A 23,353-nucleotide genomic window follows, 5' to 3' on the forward strand; every position below is an offset into this window, starting at 1 on the left:
CTGCTTACGTCAGGGCAACAGCGCGCTCTTATTGGCTAGCCAAGAGGGCCACATCCGTTCTCAGTAAGCTTCGGAGTCGACCAGTTAATCGTAGCTGGGGAGACTTGAGACGCGTGTTGGGCTTTAGAACAGGAGACCATCGGTGTTGGTAAGCGTTGTGACAATGAGGGAAAGGAGGGCAAGGTGACAGTCTTTGACTAACTGCGCAGTTGTACTGATAAGGCCGGGGTGTGAGCTTCCTTTTAAAGCTGGAGATGGCTTTGCCATTTATATCTCCCCCATCCTAGCGCCTTGGTTCTGCCCATAGTGAGGACTTTGAAGAACGTTGGGTGATCCCATTTCTGGGTTGCGGGTGTGTAGCACTTGGTCCCTTGGGCGATGGGTGGAGCCTTGCTCTAGAGAGGAACTGGGTCTTTGGTCCATCCGGTCTCCAGTACCTGGGTCTATAGAGTTCTGGTGATACTAGTTCTGGCCATACTGCTCCGTATCTCTTCCATCTATTAGCATGCATTTTTGTTCTGCTCTTCCAGCTACTGGTGCAGTTAGGTAGGTGGGGGGTGGGGGGGAGGTCAAATGAGCACACGCAGTAGGGTGGTGCATGGTTACTGGCAATCCAGATTGAAATGTTCATCGGGTCTGTCCTTCGGTACTGTCTTGTCAGTTTCTAGGTCTGATCAGCAACCCACTATGCCGCTCCCTGTTGCGCTGCAGACCCGCTTGGCAAAGAGGGGCATCCTCAAACATCTGGAACCGGGTGAGAAAACTAAAAGCAGTTGCATCTACCATGTGCCAGTGTTAACAGACGTTCTGTTATTCTATTCTTTATTCCACCCTGTTCTCTGTTCCTCCCCCTCCCACCCCCCCTCCCCTCGAACCCAGGTGCACGCTAAGTACTCTGCCATCTTCTGCAGCCTAATTGTGTACACCTCCTCCCCCTCCCGCCCCCATGTACTGCTGGGGCCAGACCAAAGCTCTTGGATGTGCTCTACTGTTGAAGTCTATCTCCTTGACAGGCACCTTGTTTTTGATACTTAATATCTTTCGTGGCCTGGCAGGCATCTCATTGTCAATATAGTTTTTCTGATCTCCATTACGCCTTCCGGGTTGGTAGGTACTATGCGAAGTGTAAGGCTGGAAGGATAGATTTAATTGAATTCATGAATCAAGTGGGCACAGTGTCGGGTACACATAGTCTCAGCTACTAAGGACGCTGAGCTACAAACATGGCTTGAGCCCAGGAGGTCAAGGCCAGACACGGCAATTTGGCAAGACCCGGTCTTCAAAAAATAAAAAATAGCCGGGCGGTGGTGGCGCACACCTTTAATCCCAGCACTTGGGAGGCAGAGGCAGGCGGATTTCTGAGTTTGAGGCCAGCCTGGTCTACAGAGTGAGTTCCAGGACAGCCGGGGCTACACAGAGAAACCCTGTCCTGAAAAACCAATAAATAAATAAATAAATAAATAAATAAGCTAAGTATGGTGGCATTCATCTGTAATCCCAGCATGGCTTGGGCGGGCAAAAGGGATCATTCATATATATATATATTATATATATATATATATATATATATATATATATATAAAATATGTATATATGTGTATATATACACATATGTACATATATGTGTGTATATATGTTATACATATATATGTGTATATGTTATACATATATATGTGCATATACATATTTGTGTATATATATGTCTGTGTATATATGTGTGTATATATATGTGTGTGTGTATATATATACAGAAAATAACTAAAATAAATCCATGGCTGCATGATATTTAACTAATTAATGTTTGAGACATGGTCTCATCCTAGTTCTGGCAGGCCATTGTGTAGATCAGGCTGGCCTTGAATTCACAGAGATCTGCCTGGCTCTGCTTCCCTAATGCTAGAATTAAAGGTGTGTACTACTATAGCAGGCCAGTATTTAATAAAAATGACATCTGATGACATCTGATATAACCTGCAGTCTCCTATGTGTCAAATACAGTGACAAGGTGTTGATGCTCTGTGGTTTAACTCTGCAGAGGTACTTTGGTGATGGGCACTATAACCTATTAATGTTTATTTGGGCCTAAGTGCCTGGCACATATGATGTGCTAACAGTCAAGAACGATTATCTGTCAGTTAGATTTAGTGTATCACTAGCTGCTAATTACACTTTATTGTCAATAGTAATAAAATGGGATGTGAGGTTTTTCTTTTTTGGGGGGGGGGGTTCGAGACAAGGTTTCTCTGTGTAGCCCAGGATGTGAGTTTTGACCTATATGGTGTACTAGGCACTGGAAAGTACATCATATTATTATATGGATAACTGACATCTATTTTTTTTTTGTTTGTTTTTTTGAGACAGCGTTTCTCTGTGTAGCCCTGGCTATCCTGGAACTCACTCTGTAGACCAGGCTGGCCTTGAACTCAGAAATCCGCCTGCCTCTGCCTCCCGAGTGCTGGGATTAAAGGCGTGGGCCACCACTGCCTGGTGATAACTGACATCTATTATAAGACTCCTTTGTGCCAGACTTAGACTTTATGTCTGATGGTGCTGATAATGAACACTGATATTTGTTTTCTTGGTAGTGTTAGGATATGAATCCAGGGTTTCAGGCAAACCCCATATCATTAGTGTTTCTTTTAAATCTTTTGAGTACTGAGCCCACTGGTGATAGGGTTTATTTTATTAGCAATATGGACAATCATACCTGACATTTCTTTTGGTGTCACTATGATGCTGCAGGCATGTGCATTTTATTATATTTTATTATTTTATGTTAATTATACTGATTATGGGCTTACTGATGGCCAGGCATTGGACTGATAATAGATACTATCTTTATTCTACGATTACTAGATATCTGCTGCAGGCTTGGTGTATATCAGCCCCAGGGAATAGATTCTGAACAATATTTAGGTTAATTCCTTGCTGTCCAATATACATGAGCCAGAAACCCATCACAGTTCAGAAGATAGACAGATTAGACATTATTTTAGGCAACTCCCCTGCTGTTCCAACCCATTTCATTGAAATAGGTTGGGTAATTCAACACCACATGGTATCTGAACTCAGGAATTGATTGGATGTTAAATTTTTTTGAAGATTATCAACTCTGAGCACATGCTTCTGTGTCTTTCCTGCGCAGTGGTGTAGATGTGAGTAGTCAGTCAAAGCCTGAGAATAGGCGGAGAAACCCCCACCACCGCTATTGGGTAATTAAACTGCTTTTCTCCTTCTTCATTCTTCCAGAACCAGAGGAAGAGATTATTGCTGAAGACTATGACGATGATCCTGTTGACTATGAGGCCACCCGAATAGAGGGTCTGCCACCGAGCTGGTACAAAGTGTTTGACCCTTCTTGGTGAGCTTACCAACATGAGGTGGGAGGGACAGCTGGCTTTGCTCTTCCTGTGTTTCCTGATATTGTGGGTCGAGAGGGAAGAGGTCTGCATGTTGGACCATGAAGCAGATCTGGGCACAGGTTGAGGAGACAGATAGTATAAGGGACATCTGAGCTGAGACTCCCTTCCCTCTCACTGCCCACAGTGGACTCCCTTACTATTGGAATGTGGAAACAGACCTTGTGTCCTGGCTCTCACCACATGATCCTAACTTTGTCGTTAGCAAATCTGCCAAGAAACTCAGGAACAGTAATGCAGGTGAGTTGGCAAATGCAGGGATGTTACCGTGATTCTTGCAGTCTTGGAGAGAGGCTGAAGAGACCATATGTGTAAGAGAGGGGCTTCAGGACTTGTATATTACCATAGATGCTGAGGACAAGTCAGACCGGAATCTTGAAAAGGTGGACATGAGAAATCATGAGAAGTCAGATCGTAATCATGAGAAGCCAGACAGAAACCATGAGAAGGCAGACCGAAACCATGAGAAGTCTGACCGAGAACGAGATCGGAACTATGACAAAGTAGACAGAGAGAGAGATCGGGACAGGGAACGGGAGCGGGCATTTGACAAAGCAGACCGGGAAGAGGGCAAAGACCGGCGCCACCATCGCAGAGAGGAACTGGCTCCTTACCCCAAGAACAAAAAAGGTAAGCACATCAGTTTGGGACTTAGATCTGAGTCAAGTTAGGTACCAGGGTACAGAATGTCTAGTTCATGCCTAAACCTGGGCTTCAGAAGGGTGCTGTGGCTATAGTAGCCACTGGTAATACTTCTTCCTATGAGGAGGGGCTTCTTGGGTCTTAAGTGAAGAACTTATGCTACTTATTTCTATAGCAACGAGCCGGAAAGATGAAGAATTAGACCCCATGGACCCCAGCTCATATTCAGATGCACCCCGGTAAGTGAAACCTTTGGCAGTCTTCCTGTTTCAGGATCGCCACCATGCCTGTACATAGTACCTTTCTCTTTTGTCTCTTCCCATGATTTAATCTTGGGCAGTTAAGGGACACCCACTGCACCCTCTTGCTGTACTTTAATTCTCTGTTGTCCCCAGGGGCACATGGTCAACAGGACTCCCCAAGAGGAATGAGGCCAAGACAGGGGCTGACACCACGGCAGCTGGGCCCCTCTTCCAGCAACGCCCATACCCTTCCCCAGGAGCTGTGCTTCGCGCCAATGCAGAAGCCTCCCGAACCAAACAGCAGGACTGAACCTTTGTTCCCTGTGGCTTTGGTAGTGGTAGTCTGCGTTTCTGTTCCTTCCATGTGGCTCTGGGATTGGAGCCATGGCTTCTACATGCTGAATGATTATTCCACCTATGAGCTACACTCCCAGCCCCCTTGGTGTTGTTTATAAACAACCAGCCTGTGGTGTTGTTTAATAAAAGCTTTTTTTTTTTTTTTTTTTTTTTTTTTTTTTTTTTTTTTTGTGGAACATATCCATGAGGCTTGAGCGCTTCCTTTCTTCATTCTTTCCAGGCTTTCCAACCCAATTTCACAAGGTGCAAAACACATTTTATTTGCAGAAACTCACCTAAGAAATACTGTAAAGATAGCAGGAGTTGAGGTGGGCCCATTAACAGAGGTTAGTCATGTCAGCCCTATGTGGGGCGGGGTTGGTGGGGACAGGGAGCTCCCATGTCTACCTCACCTAACCCCTAATACTGATAAGAGCTTAGTCCCAGCTGGGCCAGGGCAAGAAGGGAGAACGAAGGCAGGCCAGTGTCTTCTGTTCCAGCAGCTACGATCCCTTCACCTTGGTGAGCAACCTGTGGAGAAAACGGGAAGGAAAGAGAAACACAGAAAGCTGGGGTGGGCTGCTGGGTGGGTTTCCTGAGCAAGCGAGGGTGGCTGGTAGTAAGCTAGTAATCCTGGAGTTAGTAATGGTGCTTATGTAGAAAGAGCAGGCCCCTGGGTCAGAAAGCTACACGTGGTCTAAATAAATACATCATCTTTATTTGGCATTGGGTAACCTGACATTTGTTCATTACAGTTCCTTAAAAAACAAACCAAAAAAAAATCAGAACAAATTAATCAAAAATAAAGATCCAGTGGCCCTATTTACATATAGCAAAGACAGCCCAGGCACCTGCCATGCATGCACTTACGCGTGCGTACACACACACACACACACACACACACACACACACACACACACACACATCTGGGATACAGTTAAGGAGTTAATAAGCTTTGGGGAGTGCAGGGGTGCAGGTTCCATGTTTCATCAATTCTGACACCCACCATGAAATCAGGGTGTTTTTAAACGGCCAATGGAGCTGCAAGAGTAGGACTGGCAGCTTTAGTTTTCCTCTCTGGATGGTTCTGAAGGTAAGCCTTTGCCTCTGTCTCTTCATTAACACGAGATTTAGCCACTTCAAGGACCTCCCATCCCCATTTTCCCAACACTCTGGATCATTGATCTGATTATATCACCAATCCCCAAACTATTGGAAATCAAATCACTTATTGCCCCCATCCCCAAGATGAGCTGATTGGAAATTGTCAGCTTGTGCCTCTCTCCTGGTTCTGGGCACTTACAACAGGCTGATTGATCTTCAAGGGTCTCTGTAGCAGGGAAACTGTCCCAAAGCCACATCAGAGACCAAGCTGTTGTCATGATCCAGGGTGATGGTGCAGGAGAGAAGGCCTCATACAATAGCAAATGGAACCCCACGAGTAGTCATTAGTCGTTACTGGAGAGCTGCTTTTGTCCAGTCTGCAGGATGGCTGGGATGAACTGTCCCAGGCATGTGAGACAGGACATCTCCACCAGAGGGTCGTGGGGGAAAGGCCTGGAATAGCAGTACCCCAACCCTGTTCCCAAAGAGGTTAGCCCGAGGCAGAGGAAGCAGCTCTACAAAGCTCCTCCAGGAGAGGGGAGTCCATCTCTCAGGGAGCATTCATGTGACATTCAGCCTTAGTTCCATATTCCTCTAGAAATATGGGAGAAAAAAACCCCTCCGACCCCACAAGAGTCAGGCCCTGGCAACAACTTTGAACCTGCAGAATTCTAACCCCCTCCAACCCAACGCCCTGCCCTGTCCCCACCCCCACCCCCCAGCAGCAGCTCTCACTTCACCAGCACTGACTTTGGCAGAAAGGGCTCCGTGATGAGTTCTCCTCGAGAAGACAGCTGCGGTGGGGGTGGCTGCCCAGGAGGCTGCTGGTGAATGCAGGGCCCAGAGGCAGAGGCAGAGGCAGAGGCTATGGCTTTGACTGCACCTCGGGGAAGGCTGTAGAGGTAGACGGCACCAATGACGAGCCCAGCGCCCAGGGCAAATAAGGGGTCCAGGTGGAAGCCAAAGAGGCGGATGGAGGCAACAGTGGACAACACAATGGACAGGGAGGTGGCAAAGCCCTTGAGGATGTTGTCAGCATACTTGACAACAACAGCCACCAGGAGCCCACCAAAGGCTTGGTTTAATACTACACCCCAGACAGCAGGTGTGTACCCAAAGAAGAAGCCTTGACTGGCCACGGCAGTGCCCTCAGCCCACCAGAGCCCCACCAGGCCCAGTGCTGTGCCAAAGAGGCCGAGCTGGAGGTTCCGCAGCCACACAGAACCTGAGCTCCCTTTGAGGATCTTCTCAAAGTAGACACCAGCGAAGCCTGAGGAGAGACAGGAGGCCACAACGGCTGCTAAGCCTGCCCCTGGGTTCTGATCCAGGGACCGGGGGCCACTCCCACCAGCTTGCTGTGCCTGGACAATGGCAACACCAGTGAAGAGCAGCAGCAGGGAGGCCCACTGCAGGCGTGAGAGGGTGCGGTTCAGCATCAGCACGGAGAACAGCGCTGTGGTCAGGATCTTCAGCTGATACGTCACCTGCAAGTTGCATGTGAAAGGCACTGAGGGCTTGTCCCAACTCCCAGAAAGTGCAAGGGGGTTGGCACAGCACCCATTGTGGGCCTTTGGGAACAATGAAAAGGATAAGGTGGGGTACATGAAAATAAACTAGCCACTAACCACTGACTAACCTGCGGCTAACTAGTTCCTAAAGACCCTTCCACATGACTAAGGGATGTAGTTCAATTGGTGAAGGACTCACATAGCACACACAGACTTCTGGGTTCCATGCCCAGGACTGCATAACCCAGGCGCAGAGGCATACACCTGTAATCCCAGCCTTTGGGAAATGGAGGCAGGAGGATCAGAAATTCAAAGTCATCCTTGGTTATATAAGGACAAATCACTTGTCCTTCCTGAGACCTGGCATCATCTCTGTAAAATAAGGCTGGTGTATATAAAACACCTCCAAGTAGGTGATGAATAAATAAAGCTTTGTGATAAGGGAAGTCTTCATACAAATGACTCAACCATAACAAATCCAGAACATATTCACAGATTACTATGTATGTGCCCAGCATGCATCTCTATCTCTATCGGGATTTATACATTTAACCTTTACAACTACTATGAAACTGGTCACCACTATAATCTGCAATTCACTGATCAGAATGCTAGGCATGGTGGCACATGACTGAAATTACAGCACTTAGGGGTTAAACCATAAGTTCAAGGCCAGACTGACCCACATAGCAAGAGCCTGTCTCCAAAAACAAACAAACAAACAAACAAAACCATAAAAGCTGAAGATATAGTTTAGCTGGTAGTTTTGCTTAGCAAACTTTGGGTCAGTCTCTAGCACCTCATAAACAAGACACAGTGCCACTCAGGTCTAACCCCAACACTTGAAAGGTTGAGCTCACCATCTGGTACATAACGAGTTCCTGGCCAGCCTGGGTTACATGAGACCCTGTCTCAAAGGAAACAAAATGAAATAAAACAAAAAGATAAGCAAACAAAGGCACAGATTGGTAAGTGACTGTACCCTAATCCCAGAGCCTGAAAGCTGTGCACGGGGATTTCAATGCAGGCAACCTTGTTGTAGCACATAGGCATTTATTTGTTGTTGTTGTTTTTTTTAAAGACAGGGGTTCTACGTGTAGTCCTGGGTGTTCTGGAACTCTGTAGACCAGAGGCTGACCTCAAACTTACAGAGATCTGCTTGTCTCTGCCTCCCCAGAGGACTGGGATTAAAGTCGCATGGCTTTAGTCTAGGCTCTTTAACCAACCTTGTATGAATACAAGACTATCCACAAATGCCTCAGACTTATCAATAAGCACTCAAGGACTCTTTCCAGGTATTTCTTTTCTTTGGGATAGGATTTCTTTTGTTAATCTATATATTATTTATATATTATATACACTCAAAACATACACAGATAATGCATATGGCCACCCCTGCCCAGTTGTGTATTGGCGTTTTGCATGTCTGTATGTCTGTGCATCACATGCATGCCTAGTGCCTTTGGAGGGAAAGATCCTCTGAAAATGAAGCTACAGATGGTTGTGAGCCACCATGTGGGTGCTGGGAATCAAACCCAGTTCCCGTAGAAGAGCAGCCAGTGTTCTTAACTGTTGAATCCCAAGACAGTTTCTTTATGTAGTCCAATCTGTTCTTGAACCCCAAGCCCTTCTGCTTCAGCCTCCTGAGTACTGGATTTGCAGGTATATGTCAACATGTCGGGCCCCAGGTATATTTTCAGTTATCTAAGCATCTCTCTCTTTCAGTTTTGACACATAAACAAACCAAATTTAAGGGAGTCCCAAGACCATTCTGAAAGTGACATAGTACCTGTTCTTTGCAGGCTGTCTCCCTCCTTCCATCTATAGCCCCCCTCTCCTAGACCCCCAGGGGCTATGCTAAGCTGGAGGCTCACCTGGAAAGTGGCAGCTGGCAAGTTGGTAATGGCAACATACTGGAGGTTATTCTGCAAGGTATAGATGAGAGAGGGCACTGCGAGCTTGAGTGTGTCCACATATTGTACCAGGACAGCTTCATGGAGGAAGAGGACCAGGTGCTTCACATTACCTAGGAGGAGGAGGCTCTGCTGAAGGTTGGAACCAGGCATGGCTCCTTCTAGTCTCAACCTCCACCACCACTGAACGATGCCCCCTCCCCCTGCCAGCTCTCTTGCAGTTTCTCCTACAGTATAACAATGCCAAAGCTCTTTCTGAGCCAAGCATGGTGATGCAAGCCTTTTATTGCAGCACTCAGGAGGCAGAGGCAGGCACATCTTCAGTAGTTTGAGGCCAGGCTTCTTTACATACTGAATCCCAGGATAGCCAGGACTAACGAGTACGACCTTGCCTTTCAAAAAAAGCCTTTGTGATACTCAACTTACTGCAAAAAGGAATGCAGATATAGTTCAGTGGTGGGGTGCTTGCCTAACAGATGTGTGCCCCCAGGTTCTACCCCAACACTGTAAGAAAAGAAAACTAATGGTCACAAAACTATGAATGCATCCCACCCTACCTGGAATCAACTACAGTTCATCATACCTTCCTGACACTGAACAAACATATGTATACAATGAAATAATCACCAAGTACCTAGAACGGTGTGACACAGACGGAAAATTCCAGACTTGTTTGGGGTTTTACCTAGGGCCTGACACACCACTGAGCTACACATCCAGTATAAGTCTTTTAGACATCCTAAGTCCTTAATGGTACATTTCCCACCCAAACATCTTTCTTCTCAGTCCTAGATACATTAAGAAGCTGCCCCTGCCCTATGGATGAATGATGTCTTTTTTTAAATCTTTCTTCTCAAAACAGTCTCTCTGTGGAGCCTGGGCTGTACACATGGAAGACAGAGGCTGATGTTGGATGTCTTTGCTATCACTCTCTATCTTAAGGTTTATTTTTATGTAAATGAGTTTATGCATGTATGTGTACATATGTATGCATAAATGATTGTGTGTATCCATGTGTGTATCGCCCAAAGAGGCTGGAAGAGGATGTCAGGTCCCTTGGAACTGGGGCTACAAATGTGAGCCACCATGTAGATGCTGGCAATAGATTGGGACTTCTGGAAGAGCAGCCGCCAATGCTTTTAACAGCTGAGCCATCTCTCAAGCCCTACCTTATTTTGTTTTTTAAGGTTTAAAAAATTGTGTGTATATATGTGTCTGAATACATGTGTGAGCAGTGCCTGTGCAGGCCAGATGTATTGGATCCTCTGGAACTGGAGTTATAGGAGGTTGTGAGCCACGTGGTAGAGGTACTAGGAACTGAATTCAGCCTGCTGGAAGAGCAGACTGCGCTCTTACCTACTGAGCCACCTCCCCAGCTTTCTCTACCTCCTCCTCCTCTTCTTCTTCCTCTTCCTCCCCTTCTCTCTCTCTCTCTCTCTCTCTCTCTCTCTCTCTCTCTCTCTCTCAGGTTTCTCTGAAGGTAGCATTGGCTGTCCTAGAACTAGCTCTGTAGTCCGCCTGCCTCTGCTTCCCAAGTGCTAGGATCAAAGGCATGTGCCACCACTGCCTGGCTCCACCTTTTGTTTGCAACAGGCCTGGATCTTTCAGTTAGACTGGCTGGCCAGTGAGCGCACGGACCAGCAGTCTCCAATCACCTGCCAGTCCACTATCTCCCTGTCCCTGAACTCACAAAGACAAGCTTAGATTAAATGCATGCCACCATGCCTGGTGCTGATGAGGGTTCTGAGCTTAAACCAGATCCTCACTCATGTACAGCAAGCATTTTACACATGAAGCCATCTTCTCAACCACTACTGGTGTGTGTGCGCGTGTGTGTGTGCAAGATGGGATTGAACCTACAGCCCTGAACAAGCTAGACAAGTGCTCTTTAGAGCTGAGCTACATACATTTCCAGTACTTTATGTTTGTGTGATGCATGTGTGTAAGTGTGGGCATGCACATTCCATGGTGCACGTGTGGAAGTCAAAGGACAATGTAGAGGCTGAAGTAATTTCTCTCCATCCATCACAGGCTCTGATAGGGCTCAGGTCCTCAGGTTGGCATGGCAAGAGCTTCTATCTGCTGAGCTATCTTGCCCATCCTATGTTTTCTTTTGAGACTAGGTCTTACAAAGTTGACCAGTCTAGTGTTGAACTTAGGATCTTCCTGCCTCAGCTTCTCAGGTAGCCAGGATTACAAGCCTACAGGTCTGGCTTTGCTTTTCTGTCCTTTGGTGGCTTTGGGGAATTTTTATTTGTTTGTTTTATTTTGAGCCAAGGTCTTGCTTCAGCCCAGGAAGTCTTGAAACTTAGGTTTCTTCTGCCTCGCATGTGCTGGACTTACAGGTTTGAACCACCACACCCATCTTTATTGTTTAATTTTCCATGTATGATTTCTTAGTATATGTTTTTGAGATAGAATTCCAGATAGTTCAGGCTTTCTCTGAGTTTATTTTATAGCCAAAGATGACCTTGAACTGCTGATCTTCTGCCTCAGATTATAGGCATTTATCAACTGGTTTATGGGGGGATGGATATCGAAGTCAGAGCTTTATACTTGCTGGGCAAGCACGCTGCCATTAAGCCACACCCCCAACTCCAGGCAGTATACTTTCATTTACTTATTGCTGACTTTTTCTTTCTTTTTATATTTTATTTACATTTAAGATGCCATCCCCTTTCCACATTTCCCCTCCCTAGAACACCCCTGTCCCATGCCCCCCCTTTCCTTTTTGCTTTTATATGATTTTTTAAAAATGTTAATCAAAGAATTTATAAGTTTGGTAATGCTCAATCAGAAGCGTAACCCAATACCCAACCTAGATATAAAAACTATCTTTGACTGGTGGAGACATGTGAACATCTGCCTCCATGCCCCCTCTCTCTTTCTCTCTCTCATCACCTAGCTTCTCCTCTCCTTCATCTTCTCTCCTTACTCCATCTCTTCCTCTCAGTACTCCTTCCCACTTAGCTTCTCCTACATATCACTCTTCCTGTTAAAGTAGAACTTTTCTCTCAAAATACAATTAGAGCATACTTATTCCTAATTGTACCAGTGAGGTACAAGATAGTCCTAATACCCAGTCCATCATTCTGTTGACTAACCAGAACCTCTGTCATCTCTTCTAACTAAAACACTTACTTTTGATCCTGGCTTTCTGGCTTTAGAATGAATGTCAGCTGAAAACCATCTACTCAGATCTTTTCTCTCAAAGTAAATAGCCAGGATTGGTTATGAGACTATAGGTCTTCAACCCCAACTCCAGGCAGTATACTTTCATTTACTTATTGCTGACTTTTTCTTGTTTTCAAATGGAACACTAAAATGTTGCTCAAGATAACCTTGAGTTCATAGAATTAACTGGTCCTCTGCATAAACATGTTGAACAGCTGCAGTTATGAGTGCATGACAGGGGTTGGGGGGAGGTGCACATCTTTAATCCCAGCACTTGGGAGGCAGAGGCAGACAGAAGACAGATCCTTATGAGTTCGAGGCCAGCCTGGTCTACAGAGTGAGTTCCAGGACAGCCAGGGCTGTTACACAGAAAAACCCTGCCTTGAAAAAGAAACAAAAAAAGTGCACAACACTATACCCAGCTGGTTCTATAAAGGTGCAGATATGTAAAAGATATATAGATTAGCAGTGAGCAGTTAGCCACTGATGTGGTTTTATGACCAAGAGTTGATAATTGTCAACCTGGATAATGGATAGAAGCACATTTTTACTATTTTATTATTCGTTCTGAGTGTGTGTGTGTGTGTGTGTGTGTGTGTGTGCCTGTGTGTGAGAGAGAGAAGAGAGAGACACACAGAGAGAGAATTCTTTATATTACAAAATTTTTTTCTCTCTTTTTTTGAGCTAATCAAATGTAGCCGAGGCTAACCTTGAACTTATATTATCTTGAGCTCCTGATCTTCATGCTGTCATTAAATCTTTGAATCAGCAAGAATCTTCTGTTGCCTTGTGGGCAGACTATCTCACTACTGTAGTTCTCAGGTATAAGGAATATACAAGTGGACATGCAACTTCACACAGCTCCAGCGGCCAGGAAGCTTAGATGATCTTACATACTCCCCAAGCATTTTCAGACACACCAGTATACTCGCCCAGCAAACTGTCCAGGTGTGTTTACACACTTAACTTAGAAGTCCCACCAACCATCCCATTTGTGACTCATACCCCTCTTTTGTGCGAAGAGCAGCAGGAGGCAGGTGAGACCTTTGAGCACTTCAGCCATGACCACAGCAGTGGTGGCAAAGAAGCGGTCCCCAGGCAGTGTTCGAGCATAGCGGATGCTGAGGATGAGGGAGGCATTCTGGACCACCAGCACAGCTAAGGATATATACTTGAGGCGCCGGTGAGCTGCAGGGAGTGGAAGGAACATTGGAGAAGGATGGAGTCAGAAGCTGGGGTATGGCCACCCACTTCATTCCTCTTTTCTCAATCAAAAAAACCTTTTGGCCCTTGGGACTTCCTCTGTCTGCACATCCTGACCCAAATGAGAGTCTGATCTTTACCTGTTTCCACACCATCAGTTTATGGTAAAAGTGGGGCAAGACAGGGTGAAGTGGGTCCCAGTCTGACTAGCTCTTAATCTGAAACCCTTAAGTGTGAGGAAATGACCAGGACAGGCTCTGCACACTCATCTTTGCTACTTCTCCCTCCAGGGAAAGCCACTCTTTCTCAGACAGCAGTCCCAAGAGTTACTGAATCCTTCCAGCACGCCTACCAGTGTACTAAGGGATTTACATGGATTCGCATTACTTGACTTCTGAAGGTACTAGGAAAAAGTCTGTTTTGTGGATGAACAAATTGAGGATTTCTATGAAGTGATGTTTCTACTTGCAGGACTGGCCCATAAATGAAATAACGTTGCAATATAATAAAAGGGACAACTGCTTAAGATGTTCACCTCCTGAGGTTTGTTCTACTTTTCCATCTCATATAATTACCCCAATAGTCTGATTATTTTAATCACATATGGAAATACTTTCCCTACCGCATATGGTTCGTCCTCCCTCTGCTGTATGCCCTCCTCCCAGCCAATGAATTATTCTTTGTTCTACCCACACTCACAATGAGCTCTCTTTGCCATATAGAAGCACTTGGCACCTTCTGAATGTTCTTTCTGACCTATAAGGAAGGAACCCTCCCACCTCAACACAAATAGAACTATTTCCATTTGGAAGGAACATCCCCAGAACATTCTCTCCATGTAATGAAGGACAGCTTCATGCTCAAAATGGATCCACTAGACATACAAGGATGTGCCCCACCCTGACAATTTATAAGGTCCCTTTATAAGGAAGAAGCCACCACCCTAAGAGTCATATCTCCCTTCTATAAGGAAAAACTCTCACCACCACAATCGTCTCTCCCTTCTACATTAAGGATTACCACCCTCCTCCGAAGATTCTCAGTGTTCTTAGCCTCCTCAAAAGGAAATTCCCCGCACATTCACAGTGGTCTCTATTTGCAAATCCAGGACCCCAGCCACAGTCACCCACAGAATGACTGCTTCCTACCCGCAACATACAATGGTCCATTCTCTCCTTCCTTTTTCCCACCACGCACGCACGCACACATACACTAACACACAGGTCCATTCACACGAGATGAGCTGTCACTTCAGTCTAGGTTCATTCCACCCTCAAGAATTCCAACCTCCGCCCAGCCAACGCCTCTACTTCAGGCCACCTCACCCGCTGTAGCGGACCCAGGTTCCAACGCGCCCGGGGCCACAGCCCCTGTCCCAGCCGCAGCGGCAGATCCGCCAACCCCAACCGCTGCCATGTTGGCATCTGCCCGTCCTGTCCCCTCGGCAACAGCAGGCTACTTCCGTATCCATCACGTCCGTTTCCGGACCTCCGGTGTGGAGGGCGGGGCATTAGCCCGGAGGGGGGGGGGGAGGGTGTGTGTCGGGAGGGAGGTGTTCTTAGCCGGTTGGGTCCCAGCTTGATTCTAAAATGGTGGTTTCAGGTTCCCAGATTCCATCAAAAAAAGGAGAGCAAGGGTGCCGCAGATCGTCTCCCACAGCCTTTACGTAGGCCTTATTTACACACTCGTGACCGTAGACCAGGCCCCCATCTCTCGTTCGCACGCCTCACTGACCCTGACTGTCCATAACCACCTGTCCAAACAGTCCTATGGTTTCATTGGTTCCGTCGTTCCGCCATCTCGGCTTCTTATTGGAAACCCCAGATAGCACCACCCTTGTCGCGTCAGAATCAGTTCCATTCCCTTTCCAGTCAGGTCCCGCCCTCTAAGGTCCAGAGGCCAACTGGGAGGAACGGGACTTTCGAGAAGGCGGGACTAGTGAAGCAGGGATCGTGACCATAATAGAAGAGAATGAGGGGCAGACGTCAGAAACTAAAGGAGGTGAGATGAGGAAGATGCAAAGGAGAAGCGTGAAAGGTAGAGACAAAATTAAATGGTTAAAAGCTAGACAGAAAGTGCTAGAAAGATTCTAGTTGGAGCCTGGGAATTCTGTGCAAGCAAATCCCAGTACTCCAAGTTTGGGGAAAGAATGGGATTCAAAAGACCCTACCCCAAACAAACAAACCAGTCAGACAAGCCCCGCTGTGGTTTTTTTTCCCCCTTTTTGAGATTTTTCTCCAGCTACCTCCTAAACTCAGCATCTAGTAGATGCCCCACTAATGCCTACCTCTATAAATGGCCATCCACTTGTGACTTCATTATTTATTAAATAGGTTTCCACACATGGCTTTTTAAATAATCCAGGCAGGGGGAGAAGGGACAGGAGGGCACACTCGTCTCTCCATCTCCAGTACACAAGTATTTACATTTCAACCACTGGACAATCCTGGCTCAGGAGGAGGCAGCAAAAGTTGGAGAGGGGGGACCCCAGGAGAACAACAGTAAGACTTATTTCCTCCATCTCATCCCCCCAAAACCATCCATCCCATCCTAGTCTCTGGTGGTGTCCGGTGATGTCCATCTCCCGTTCCTTCCCAAATTATGGAAGTAAGATTCTTCTCACCAGAATAAGAGCACTTGGGATAACAGTAGGGTCCCCTCACCAAACAAACAAAAAAAAAAAAGCAAAAAGAAAAAAAAGCACTAGGATGCTAATTAATTAATGGGGCATTACCTCCCCAGAATAATCATTTCTGGGCTAAGGCAGGCAAGCAGCAACTGAATGAGATCCCAGGGTAAGGCCCTTCTGCTAAAGAGCAGCTGGGGTTGGGGTGGGGTGATTTTAAGGAAAGCACCCTTGCCCAAGTGAGAGCATTTGAACTAAGTGTCTACGTTTGTGGTGGTAGTAGTATAGGAGGTGCCAGTGTAGGGACTACAATGTCTGAATAAAGAATCTTAGGGCTCAGAAGGGAAGGAATCCAACCAAATAAACATCCTTAACAGAACAAGAAACAAGTAACTCCCCCTCCCAAACTAGGGACCAAAGGTTCTGGGAGGAGAGCTCCTTCCCAGAATTGGGATAGGAACTGGGCAGACTTGGCTATCATCTTCTGACCCCTGATCCCTATTCCCTGACCTTAGTAATACTGGATTTTTAACAACCTGTATAACCAGGTCAACAGATGTCCATCTATCCCTGTAGCATGACCATGGGATTCTAACCAGAGAGCCTGGCTGGGTCTAGGGAAGCAGGGACCAGGGCAAGGGGGTAGGGCTCCCTTTGGAGGGGTTGATGGGTTTTTCTTCAGCTGGTGTTTGCATCCAGGGGTCCAGCAGAATCTCCTCCAGTGAGGGTCGGGAGCAGGGTTTAGGGGCCAGGCACCGGCGGATTAGGGCACAGCAATCTGTAGGGTCAAGAAGCACAAGGGAGATTAGCCGTGAGCAAGGGGTACCCAGACCTGGGAAGAATGAAGCCAGTTGGGCTGGGATGAATGACAGCCCTCACCTGGGGACACATGAGCAGGGAAGTGAAGCTCAGCCTCCAGAATCTCCTGGTCTCTCTCGAAGGGAATGTCCCCACAGACCATGTCATAAAGTAGGACACCTAATGACCAGACGGTAGCTGGAAGGGCATGGTACTGGTGTCGTGAGATCCACTCCGGAGGGCTATACACCCTTGTCCCTGCACACAAGCCAAGGATTAGATTAGATTCTCATCTGGTGATGCCTTTCCTCAACCCCTGTGTCCCTACAAGTCCAAACTGGAAAGTAAAAGGAGGGTATCGGTATCCACTGGCACTTCAACTTTAACCGCAGAGTCCTGTTAGCAGCAAAGTAGCTTTAAAGGAGTACTTCCACATTAACAGGAAGATCATTTCACCAAAAACCACACCAAACCCCATCCTACCCCCACACCAAAAAGTTAAGAAACTCTTCTAAGATGAACTTTATTGGGAATCTAGGCTTGAGAATATAGTGTTAGGAATAAAGAACCTGAAAGTCTACGGCATGGGGCAAATGTTACAAGGATAATCTAATACTAAAGCTCAAAAGCCAGAAGAATGAATGGTTAAAACCAGCCCTCCCACCATAAGCGGTAGCCTTACCATCGAAGTCCGTGTAAGGCTCATCATGAAGCAGAGCGCCGGAACCAAAATCAATGAGTTTAATGGAACCCCGGCACAGGTCTATCAGGATGTTCTCATCCTTGATGTCACGATGGACAACTCCACGGGCGTGGCAGTGCTGGACAGCTGCCACCACCTGGGTAAAGAAGCTGCGGCTACAGCTTTCACCCAGTGGCCCCTTCTCTGTGATGTAGTCAAAGAGATCCTGGGCAGGCATAGGTCGCTCAAGGACCAGCATGAAGCCTTCTGGTGTCTCAAACCAGTCAAGCAGGCGTATCACGCCGGGATGGCCATTACCTTCACCCACCTTCCACAGCAGTGCCACCTCAAGTGGGCAGGTGACTGAGTCTGACTGGGGGGTGGAAAGTAAAAAAAAAAAAAAAAGGCAAGTGTTAAGTCTGTAGCCTTGCTGTCGACATTGCAAAGTTTATTTTCAAAGAACTGATTTTGGTTGGGCTCCCCTTCCTAGACCCTAGTACCCTCTTAAAGGTTCAAGTCCACTGGAGAGTGAAATGAACAGAGACCACACACATCTGGCATGTAGTAGGTCAGTAGATTATTTGGATAAATTGAAGTGTTCTCATCTGGTTTGAGGGAGAAGGCGTTTGAGACAGAATCTCTACATAGACCAGGCTGGACTGGAACTCAAGAGACCCACCTGCCTCTACTGCCAGAGGATTCAAGTGTGCACCACCATGCCTGGCCTTCAAGGTATTTTCTAATGTAAGACCTTCATAATTTTACCTATCTTGCTCGTCAAGATCCTCATCAGGACAGTTTTTATGCACGCTAGATACTCAGTTGTAAATGGAAGTACTTTACAGCAAAGAGGGACTAGCACGGAACTAAATACTATTAAATTAATAATACTAATAGATTAAATACTATTATTGTATAAGTGTTGTGGTTTTCTCACTAGCATATCTCGAGGATCAATAGTCCTTAGTAACAGAGAACTCAGGATGTTAAGACAGAGCAGTTAACAGAAGGGATCTAGCATATAATGAATTCTAAAAAATGATGTCGTACTTTGCAAAGTGCCTATAAATTAAACCACTGCAGAGGTATCCTCTGGTTTTCAAATTTTCTGCCTCGTGTTTGAGACAGAATCTTGCCATGTAGCCCAAGCTGGCCTCAAATTCACCGAAATCCTAGTGACTCGGCCTCTTGACTGTTGGGATTACAGGTGTGCACCATCAATCTTGGCTTTCATTTGTCCAAAACAGCTTACACTGATTAATTGCAACAGACCAGGCACAGAGTAAACATTTACCAAATGCTGTCTTGTCAGTCAAACTTATCAACCAGCAAAAGTCAATAACGGCCCCTGCCCCAGACCAGGAACAGGCAGCGACGGCCTAGAGTCTTGTTGCCTCAGGTGGGGTCCTTTACAGGCCCACCAACTTGCACAGCCGCAGACAGGTTTTCTCACGGAGACGCAAAATCGGCTACTGCGCAAGCTCAAACCCCCCCCCCCTCAGTTCACGGGCCGGCACAGACTACCTGAAGGGCCCGCCAGGGGGAGCTCTCTTACCTACAATTTGCCCAGACCCGCCCTGATGTCCGTTAGCGTTCTCGGGGTGGCAGGAGAGAAGCAGCCAGCAATCACCATGACAACCAGTGACCTAGGCCCCTCCTTCCCCACCAGCATGTCCTGCGAACAGCCCCAAAAGCAGTGTTTGGAAGAAGGATGAGAAAGGAGAGAGTTTGAGGGGAGAATCCAGGGCCCTGGGGGAATTGTGGTGAAATCAGAACTATCACACGAAGGCAGGAATCACAGGCTGGTGGGGTTCTCACGGTTTCAGGGCCCAGGGAGTCATATGTCCCCTAGAAAAAAGCTGTGGGTGCGTTGCGTGATGGAGTCTATGGGTCATGACGTACACCAAAGACACTCACCACGGTGGACCAGCCTAGCACACGGTTCCGGGAGATTACTTTGATGGCCACCTAGAAAAAAGGCTGTGATAAGGGGGCAGCAGGTGATCCCAGACTCTTCCCAATCTAGACCCTCTTCCCAATTCCAGTCTCTCTCTTCATGCGTATTCCTAGTTCCCATACCTATCACACCCATCGGAGCTCGGATGCCCATCCAGCACTTAAGTCGCCAGAAGCAAGTTCACCTAATATCTTTACGCCTGGGCTCTTGTTAGGAAAGCATCAAGACCCCCTGACATCTAGAATGGAGTTGTAGATTTTTTTTTATTTTTTATTTTTTTATTTTTTTGCTTTCTCGCTCCCCCACTGTCTCCCTACATGCTCCCCCCTCCGCCGCGGATGTTGGTTATTGAACTCAGTGTTTGTGAATGGTGGACAAATAATCTACCACTGACCCATATCCCCAGATTCGAATTCGAAGTTTTTTGACGTCGCAAGCCCTCCTCCATCATCCTATCCATCTCCAGGGCACAACTCTGGATCTGGATTGTTGTTCTCACGACTCCACACTTAACACCTACTTTTAAAACATCCTCATCTCAGACACACACGCTCACGCACCTCAATTCCATGGATCTTGGGGTCCAGACCTGAAGATCTGCTCCCTCCCTAGTAGAAACCACCAGTCTTCTAGAATTCCTGCCCTGAATCCTGCCCACCCCCATACCCACCTGGACTGCAGACACACGCGCACTCACACTCACAGCAACCCTGCTCCTTATGATTCTACTACACATTTGCAGGCGCAGACTCCCCACTGGAGCAACTGGCATCCCAGTTCCCGGAACCCCACCACCACCCTTCACCAAAACACCTGACCCTCCTAGAACCCCTTGTAGGGGATACCTGACGTCTATCCGTGACGCGGTGTCCCGCGAAGACGGTGCCAAAGCCTCCCTTACCCAGGAGGGGGCCAAGTCGGTATTCGGCCTCGAAAGCTGCCCGATCCTTGCCTCCTACGCAACCGAAGGCGAGGAAGTCAGGGTGGCGGTGTACTCTGATCCCAGCCGTGACTCGCCCCCACACCAGCACCCATCATTCCAGTCCACCCAACCTGCTTGTGACAGAGGAGGCTACGCTCACCTGGAGGCTGCGTGGGGGTCACAGGGGGCGAAGGAAGCCCCTGCAGAGGCTTGGTCAACATGGAGGAGGTGCTGCGTATATTGAGCCCGCTGAATCCGCTGAGCCCGCAGGGCGTGGATGCCCGGGGCAGAGCGGCCGGAGAGCCAGGGCTGGGGGGCGCCAGGGTGGAAGGCAGGGAATCTGGTGGCCCGGAAGCGCCTGCAGACGGCGCAGCGTTAAGATTCGTCGCGCGCGCCAGCCCCAACGCTACTGTGCCGGGGCACGCGCCTCCCGGGAGAGTCGCCCTGCGCGACAGACCCGCCCACCTGGCTTTGATCAATCCGGACGCGGCACCTGCTGTACCTCAGCCAATCCGAGCCAGCCCTTATTTGCATGCCACCCTCAACGTTTCAAGTGCCCCTTATGCAAAATACATGCCAGGTTCTTCCGCGGAGGCAGGGCCTGTATGCAAATGTAGAAGGGTGCGCGCGCGTGCGCGCGCGCACACACATAGGCAGACAGACAGACACACACAAGAGACACACAAACATACACACACATACACATACACGCAGGCTTGAACAGGTTCTGGGAATCCCTTTGCGACAACTGCGTTTGTTTTGGTTGTTAGTGTGGTGGGGTGTGTGTACACACTTAAAAAAAAAAAAAGCGCAGCCTCTTTTCCTAGGACGCAGGTTTGCTGCCGCCATCGCCTTTGCTGCCTTGGGATCAGTGAAGAGACGACAAACCTGCTTTTTTTTTTTTTTTTGGAACTAGACAGAATCCTCTCTCATGGGTGTTTCTCACCCAACAACAGGCAAGGCAGCCTTTGCTTCAAAACCGTAATCTTACAGAAGAGCTGGTCCACTCTTCAGGAAAGGATAACATTCTTCATCACCATCGTCAAAAGGGGTGCTGAGGAGACAATGGCAATTTGGCACCTGTAGGGTGCTTTTGCTGCCATTATCCTACACAAACATGGCTAGATTTAGCCTTGTTACCCAGTCTGGGTCTAGAATCTATAATGGCAGGACTTGGTTCTTATAAAAGAGCTGGGAACTGAAAGGCTTAAGAAATGGTACAAGGGCCTCAGCCACATGTATGTGTGTAAGTATCCAGAGGGCCCTGAGGCCAGGAAGAGTGAAATCTGAGTACTTGTATGCTGGGTCAGGACCATCAAGAATCCGAGGGCAACATGTGAGAATATGTATGTCTTAAAACAAAAGGTCTTCAGGTAAGTCTGTTGACCTCAGGACCCACATGGTGAAAGGGGAGAAATGACTTCCATAAGTTGTTTTCTGACCTCCAAACGTGTGTGGAATTAACATACCTACACATACACTGAGAAGGGGGGAACTTCCATTAAAGATATAATCAGATACATTACTTGAGACTTGTCCTAACCTAGATGTACATGACGATGTGCTCAGAAATATCCCAGAAACATTCAGTGATATGACTTTACTTGTAGTGTCCCATGGGGCCACTTAACACCATGATATGTCCCCACCAGAAACTGACAAACTTGTCACAAGCACACCAGCACCACCAGATATGTACATTCACAGAAATATTTGTGCTGCCCCTGAAATAAGACCCAGTCTGTCACAAGAATATACAGTTATTCCACATACATACATACATACATACATACATGCACTGCTCCAGAGCAGGCACGTAATCATCCATGTGCTCCAATTCACCACATAAACAAAACAACAACAAAAAAATGGCCCAAATCAGATACACACACTATCAGACACACAGCTTATCACTGAAAGTACCCAAACTACAGATGTACTGTCACTGAAAGACCCACGCAAACATGCACTTCTTTCCTCTCCGATACCAGACACAAACTGTCATAGGCAGAGTCCCACACTTTGATACACCTGGAAACAAGCCTCATCGGAAACAGACACATACACATTCAACCAGAGACACTGGGATTCAGAGAACCTGGTAGACTCAAGACTGTAGTCACAGGCACAGACAATACACACAAAGCAGAAAAGTTACACGTAATCTCCCTTTTTGCCCACCATTCTTAGGTGTCTTCCTATAAGCCTGACAGGCTTTAGTGGAGGGGTAGATCTTAAGACACACACAAACAAGATAAGTAAGCATCACAGCCCCAGCCCAGAAGTTTATTTATAGTACAGTTATTAGGAATAGTCGTAGACAGAAGAGAGTGCAAATGGGACCACACAGGTTTTCTCAAGTGATCCCTCTGTCTTAAAAGACAAATAAGGATGGTAGCTGAAGATAGGGTTATAGGGTAAATTGCAAGTAAAAGCCAAGAGTAGCAAGAGGCAGGCTGAGGCCAAATGGTACAAACTTACAAAATACACTAATACTCCCGCCCCTAAAGTCTGGTAATAACCCCAACATTTGTGCTCTAAGAATGTACCAGGTACTGTTCCCAGTAGTACATTATTGACCATACACATTCTCTGTCAATACTCACAAATCAGAGAGCATGAGGTAGCAGACATTAGTGACCCCTGTAGTTGCAGATGGGACACTTGAAACTCAGAGAGCCCAAAGCCACACAGCTAGACAAGGAAGGGAGATTTGAAATCAAACCTCTTGGTGTGCTCATGCTTGACCCAGTATTTCAGATCTCCTGCAGGCACCCACTGAGCAAAGCATACCCTCACCTGTAGGGCCACCATACACAGCCTTCTG

The 23,353-nt window shown here is 47.1% G+C and overlaps 3 protein-coding genes across 7 annotated transcripts; 1 reads left to right on the forward strand and 2 right to left on the reverse strand.

Annotated features, from left to right (window-relative positions):
- The first annotated feature begins 3 nt into the window (after positions 1-3).
- Pqbp1 (polyglutamine binding protein 1) lies at positions 4-4,802 on the forward strand. 3 transcript variants are annotated; one of them, XM_034485331.2, is made up of 7 exons: positions 4-148; positions 662-754; positions 3,250-3,361; positions 3,547-3,659; positions 3,768-4,049; positions 4,237-4,300; positions 4,457-4,802. In XM_034485331.2, the coding sequence occupies exons 2-7, from the start codon at positions 688-690 to the stop codon at positions 4,611-4,613; spliced, it is 795 nt and encodes a 264-aa protein (XP_034341222.1). In that variant the 5' UTR covers positions 4-148; positions 662-687; the 3' UTR covers positions 4,614-4,802. The 3 variants fall into 3 exon arrangements, with proteins under 3 accessions (XP_034341222.1, XP_076774652.1, XP_034341224.1); XM_034485333.2 differs by lacking the exon at positions 4-148 and adding an exon at positions 361-546; XM_076918537.1 differs by lacking the exon at positions 3,768-4,049.
- Positions 4,803-4,894: 92 nt separating this feature from the next.
- Positions 4,895-15,009, reverse strand: Slc35a2 (solute carrier family 35 member A2). 3 transcript variants are annotated; one of them, XR_004604549.2, is made up of 5 exons: positions 14,867-15,009; positions 13,344-13,526; positions 9,126-9,277; positions 5,943-7,227; positions 4,895-5,170 (listed from the first exon to the last, which is right to left on the reverse strand). XR_004604549.2 is itself a non-coding variant. In XM_076918536.1 (5 exons), the coding sequence occupies exons 1-5, from the start codon at positions 14,955-14,957 to the stop codon at positions 5,060-5,062; spliced, it is 681 nt and encodes a 226-aa protein (XP_076774651.1). In that variant the 5' UTR covers positions 14,958-15,009; the 3' UTR covers positions 4,895-5,059. The 3 variants fall into 3 exon arrangements, 2 of the variants coding, with proteins under 2 accessions (XP_076774651.1, XP_034341221.1); XM_076918536.1 differs by having other exon boundaries at positions 6,494-6,637; XM_034485330.2 differs by having other exon boundaries at positions 6,494-7,227.
- An 839-nt stretch (positions 15,010-15,848) lies between these two features.
- Positions 15,849-21,419, reverse strand: Pim2 (Pim-2 proto-oncogene, serine/threonine kinase). The gene is made up of 6 exons (XM_034484701.2): positions 20,687-21,419; positions 20,450-20,559; positions 19,565-19,615; positions 17,648-18,020; positions 17,047-17,223; positions 15,849-16,945 (listed from the first exon to the last, which is right to left on the reverse strand). The coding sequence occupies exons 1-6, from the start codon at positions 20,745-20,747 to the stop codon at positions 16,782-16,784; spliced, it is 936 nt and encodes a 311-aa protein (XP_034340592.1). The 5' UTR covers positions 20,748-21,419; the 3' UTR covers positions 15,849-16,781.
- Positions 21,420-23,353: the final 1,934 nt, after the last annotated feature.

This window comes from Arvicanthis niloticus, chromosome X (genome assembly GCF_011762505.2).
Source record: "Arvicanthis niloticus isolate mArvNil1 chromosome X, mArvNil1.pat.X, whole genome shotgun sequence".
In the NCBI taxonomy this organism is placed as follows: Eukaryota; Metazoa; Chordata; class Mammalia; order Rodentia; family Muridae; genus Arvicanthis; species Arvicanthis niloticus.